The 5,853-nt window shown below is 40.0% G+C and overlaps 1 protein-coding gene across 1 annotated transcript; it reads right to left on the bottom strand.

Moving 5' to 3' along the window:
• Window positions 1-3,019: 3,019 nt before the first annotated feature.
• Window positions 3,020-4,126, bottom strand: LOC118015551 (chromatin target of PRMT1 protein-like). Its single transcript, XM_035012299.1, has one exon. The coding sequence runs from the start codon at window positions 4,084-4,086 to the stop codon at window positions 3,643-3,645; it is 444 nt and encodes a 147-aa protein (XP_034868190.1). The 5' UTR covers window positions 4,087-4,126; the 3' UTR covers window positions 3,020-3,642.
• Window positions 4,127-5,853: the final 1,727 nt, after the last annotated feature.

Here is a 5,853-nt window from a genome sequence, read left to right as displayed (position 1 = left end):
GTCAGACACCTAACCAACTGAGCCACCCAGGCATCCCTATATGCTTAATTTTATAAGAAACTGCCAAACTGCTATCCAGAGTGGCTATTTCATTTTGCTACCAACAATATATTGAGTTCCAGTTACTCTACATCCTCAGCAGCACTGATAATATATTTTTTTAAATTTTAGCTATTCTAATAGATGTGCAAGAGGATCTCACTGTGGCTTTAATCCACATTTCCCAAATGGCTAATGAACATTTTATATGCTTATTTGCCATCCTTTTGCTGAAATCATTTGGGATATTTTAGTTCCTTTGTGTTCTCATATAAATTTTAGAATGAACTTTTATATACCTTCAAAAAATCTGTTGGAATTTTTATTTGAATTGAGTTAAATTTATAGATAAATTTGAGAATTAAATTTTAGCTATGTTGTGTCTTCCAATTCATGAACACAGTGTTTTTTAAAAACTGGGTAGTTTTCTTACAGTTGAGTTATGAGAGTTCTTTTTATATTCTAGATACAAGCCCTTTGTTGGATATGTGATTTGCAAATATTTTATCTCCGTCTGTAGCTTGTCTTTCCTTTCTCAAAATAGTGCCTTAAATGGAGCAAAAGTTTTTCATTTTGCTCAAATAGAATTCACTATTGTTTTATGGATTGTGCTTTTGGTATCACATCTAAGAACTCTTTATCTAACTCCAAGTCACGAAGATTTTTCTGCCTGTTTTTTTTTCTTTAAAATGTCATAATTCTATGTTTTACATGTAGATTTATGATCTATTTTTGAGTTAATTTTCATATAAAGTTTGAGGTTAAGATCAAGGTTTTTTGTTTGTTTGTGTATGGCTATCCAGTTGTTCCAACATCATTTATTGAAAGGCTTCCTCTATTGAAGCGCTTTCACAACTTTGTAAAAAATCACTTGGACATATTTATGTGGGTTATTTCTGGGTTCTCTATTCTGTTCCATTGATCTGTGTCTATCATTTTGCTAATATCACACTGAATTGATTGCTGTAGCTTTATAACAAATTTTAAAATCTGATAGTGTGATTTCTCCAACATTATTACTGTCTTCCAAAATTGTTTTGGTTACTATAGTTCCTTTGCTTTTCCATTTAAATTTTAAAATCAGCTTATTTGTGTCTATAAAAATAATGCTGGGATTTGATCTACCAATCAGTTTGGGGAGAGTTACATCTTTGCTATGATGATTCTTTCAAACCATAAAATAGTAATGTCTTGATTTATTTAGGTCTTTTTTATTTATTTTATCATTTATTTATCATATATTCTTGTAGTTTTAAGCATACAGACTATTTTCATGTTTTTTAGATTTGTACCTAAGTATTTAATTCTTTGGAGCTAATGTAAGTTTTAAAAATTTTATTCATTGCCAGTATAAAGAAATACATTTTGTTCTTGTATGTTGACCTTGTATCCTGCAACCTCATTAAATTCACTAGTTTAAAAGTTCTGTCATGGATTCCTTGAGATTTTCTGCATAGATAATCATGTCATCTGAAAATATGCTTGCCTTTTATTTCTTTTTCTTACCTTATTATACAGGCTAGAACATCCAATACAATGTTGAGTGGTGAAAGTGGACATCCTTGCTTTGTTCCCAAATGTAAAGAAAAAGCATTCAGTCTTTTACCATTAAATATGTTAGCTATGTACTTTATAGACACTCTTTATTGGGTTAAGAAATTTTTCTTCTATTCCTAGTTTGTTGAGAGTCTTTCTCATGAATCGATGTTGAATTTTGTCAAATCCTCTTCCTGAATCGATTGATATGATCATGTGATTTTTTTTCCTTCTTTAGATTGTTAATATGGTGGATTACATTTATTGAATTTCCAACACTGTACCAATCTCACATTCCCACTAGAATCTCGACTTGGTCATGATGTTTTATTGTTTTTATATATTGAAATATTCAATTCCTTAATGTTTTATTGAGCTTTATTACACTTATGGTCATGAGGCATATTTAGCTTGTAGTGGTTTTTTGTTTTGATTTTTTTCTACTGCTATCTTTGTCTAGGTTTGGTGTTTGGGTAATGCTGTCTTCATAAATTGGGAATGTCCTTTCCTCTTCTTATTTCTGGAAGAGATTGTGTAGAATAGGTATTAATTCTTCTTTAAATATTTCTTAGAATTTGCCAGGACAACCATTTGTGCTTAGAGATTGCTTTTTTTGGAAACTTTTAACTGCAAATACAATTTCTTTGTTACTGAATTATTTAACTATTACATCTTAGGTGAATTTTGGTAGTGTGTTATTTTCAAAGAATTATTCTATTTCATCTGTTTGCAGATTTGTGTCAATAAAGTTGTTCTTAGTTTTCCCTTAATATCTTTTTAATGTCTATGGGATTTGTAATGATATCCCCTCTTTCATTCCTGATATTGGTAATTTATGGCTTATCTCTTTTTTCTTTGTCAGTCTTGCTAAAGGCTTATCAATATTGAGATTTTTAAAATATTTTATTTATTTATTTGACACAGAGAGAGAGTACACGCAGGTGGAGCGGCAGAGGCAGAGGGAGAGGGAAAAGCAGGCTCCCAGCTGAGCAGAGAGCTGGATGTGGGACTCGGTCCCAGGATGCTGGGATCATGACCTGAACCAAAGGCAGACACTTAATCAACTAAGCCACCCAGGCGCCCCAAGGCTTATCAATATCGTTAATGTCAAAGAATCAGTTTTTGTTTTTATTGATTTTCTCCAACGTTTTCTCTTTTCAATTCCATTGATCTCTACTGTTATCTTTATTATTTCCTTCTTTTTGCTTGCTTTGGGTTTATTTTACTCCTATTTTTCCAGTTTTTCTTTTTTTTTTTTTAAACACTTCTAAGAGGCTTTATATTAAAGATTATGTAGAACAGAACCGTCTCTCAGAAACCTAGGCATGAGGAAGGAACATTGATGGGTTCTTTCTGAGGCTTTTTTCGTGGGGACAAAGAGATGACAAGAGGTAATGTTAGAACATGAGAGCATACGACACATGAAGGGAGGCAGAGGTGGGAAGAGGGTTTTCTAGCCACAAGGCCACCACATTCATGTTCAAAGAGAAGTCAGAGCGATGGGGGGGGAACCCCAAACACAACAAAATAAAACCCAAGTCAGAGGAAAAAAGGGTTTCATACAACACAGTATCAAAAAAGTAAAAGGAACACACTAAATGCACAAACTGGTGGCAAGTTAAGTCCATAGCCTATTGTGATAGGTCCTTCCAGCATCAATCAGGTTTCTTCTCCATCTGTTATCTCAAGGTTATTTACAGATGTGGTGACTTTTGAACAAGAGTCTCTCACGAGGAGGGTGGGCAGGTTTCAATCATTGGTTTCTGGATCTGTTTGTGCCATGTAGGCATCCAACTCGGCATCCAGGTGTCCTTTTGTTTTCAACATGTATGCATCCAACTGGTTGTCCAGCTGCTCCTTGGTCAGTACAGGGCGAGTGAGGGCACCTCTCCCTCATCCACGTCCTCGGCCTCGACCTCCAAAGCCCCCTCTTCGCCGACCTATCATACCCCGACCTCTACCACTAATTCTGCCACGACCCATAGCTCCACGCCCTAGGCCCCCTCTCTCAGGACCTCCACGACCTGGAACACCACCTCTTCTTAAGCCCATTCGGGGAGCTACAGCTCATCCACCTTGGAGCGACATCCCACCCCTAAGCAGGGTTCTGGTGGCACGTCTCCCACGTAGTCCTCCTCGGGGTAAGCCTCTCTGGATTATGGGCAGGTCTCGTCCTCCGATTGCTCCCCTGGCCAGGGTCCCTATGGGTCGGCCTAACGGTGCCTGGATGTTGCTCTTACCCAGGCGCTGCTTTAAGCTCTTCTGCTTAAGTTTAAATGCTGCCTGGACAGAGGGTCTATTCTCCATCTGCTGGGCCAGTCTTCTGCTTCTGGCACTGGCTAGCTGCTGCTGTTGCTGCATGGAAGCCCGAATATTCACTGGCATCGGCTGTGTGTTCTTCAGCATATTAGTAAAGCGCTCATTTAGAGATATTTTGGTGGTGCTTTTTAGCACAACTTTCGCTGCTGACTGTGCAGCCATCTTCAAATCTGAGTAAGCAGTATCTCTCATAGGTGGACCAAAAAAAAAAAAAAAAGAGAGAGAGAGAGAGACATGAGGTGGGAGAGGTTCTCCAAATGCTTCATAGAGGGCCATCGGGAGGTAGCAGGGCCCCAGGGATCAGGCAAAATTAAGAGAGCAGGTTAAGAGAAGACAGTTGGAAGCTCCCAGAATCTGGAGAGATTCCAGAAACAAGGCAGATGATGTATTATCAGAACTCTAGTACTTAGAGCTTGGGGGCTAGATCTCAGAGAAGAGGTATTAAAACGCCTGATAGGGGCACCTGGGTGACTCAGTCGGTTACGCATCTGCGTTTGGCTCAGGCCATGATCCTAGGGTCCTGGGATGGAGCCCCACTTCAGGTTCCCTGCTCAGCAGGGAGTCTTCTTCTCCCTCTCCCCCTCCCCCCAGCTCGTGCTCTCTCTCTCTCTCTCTTTCAAATAAATAAGTAAATAAAATCTTAAAGAAAAAAAACAACCCAACACCTGATAAATTACTTCCTCAATAGTACTCCGATCCACGACCTTTTTTCCTCTTCGCTGCCACTTTGGTTTAGACCCCCATTACGCCCTTGCCTTTACTGAAACAGCCGTTTACTGGATCATTCTGCCTCCAGTTGTGCTCTCTCCTCTCGAGTCCACCCTTGTCACTGCAACTGGACACGGAACGCCAGGGCTCCTCCCGGGGCTGCCACCACGGCTGCAGCGCGCGGGCCCAGCCGGCGGAACCCGAGCTGACTTGGTGGGCGGTTGGTTAGAGGTGTAAGCGGCAGGCTGCTGGGTGAGCTCGCTGTGGCCAGCCCGCTGTGTGGTCGGCGGGTCCGCCTGCTCGCCCGGCCTGCCCTTTCCTGCCTGGCGTGGGTGCCACCGCCGCCGCCTCCCGCTAGGTGTCCAGTTTTTCTTGTTGCAGTGGAAGTTTAGGTTACTGATTTGAGACCTGCCTTCTTTTCTTAGATAAGCATCTAAAAAAAAATTGTTTTTAAGATTTTATTTATTTGACAGAGCGAGAGCGTGAGCACAAGCAGGGGGCGTGGGAGAGGGAGAAGCAGGCTTCCCGCTGAGCGAGGAGCCAGAAGCATTCTAAAATTTTTAAAAATCTTTATGGAAAATTCTGTGTGGTAGAAAAATACTCAGACCTAGCATTAGGAGCATTAGGGTGCCTCAGATTTAATTTTAATGCAAGGCAAGAATTATGAATCCATCACCACATTTGAGACAGGGGAACAAATGATTCCAATATAAAATCAGAGGGGGAGATGAACCATGAGAGACTGTGGACTCTGAGAAACAAACTGAGGGTTCTAGAGGGGAGGGGGATGGGGGGATGGGTTAGCCTGGTGATGGGTATTAAGGAGGGCACGTATTGAATGGAGCACTGAGTGTTATATGCAAACAATGAATCATGGAACACTATATCAAAAACTAATGATGTAATGAATGGTGATTAACATAACATAATAAAATTTAAAAAATAAACTGGATGGCCCAGCGCAGAATTAATCACAGAGTAATAATAGGGCAAGAACTGTCAGGGAGCAAAGAATGGACAAAGCATTCTCTGCCACAGTGTAGGAACCTCTCCTGCAAGGTTCTTGGTCTTTTCTACTAAAAGGCATTCGGATAGCTTTACGGATTTTCTTCAGTCACAAATGTTCTTACCTTTATGCCTCTTCTGCTTGGGAACACCAATATGCAGTGGAAGTGTCCATGGAATATTGTTTATAATATACTCAATTGCACCCTATGTGATTCACACGATAAATATTAATAAACATTTCTG

Source organism: Mirounga leonina, unplaced genomic scaffold (genome assembly GCF_011800145.1).
Source record: "Mirounga leonina isolate KUSES-001 unplaced genomic scaffold, KU_Mleo_1.0 Mir_166, whole genome shotgun sequence".
NCBI lineage: Eukaryota > Metazoa > Chordata > Mammalia > Carnivora > Phocidae > Mirounga > Mirounga leonina.
Note: the sequence above shows the minus strand (reverse complement) of the source record. Positions and strands in the feature narration are given on the sequence as shown.

What these genes read in the sequence shown, in the direction of transcription:
- LOC118015551 (XM_035012299.1), bottom strand. Translation starts at nt 4,086, where the DNA reads ATGAGAGATACTGCTTACTCAGATTTGAAGATGGCTGCACAGTCAGCA.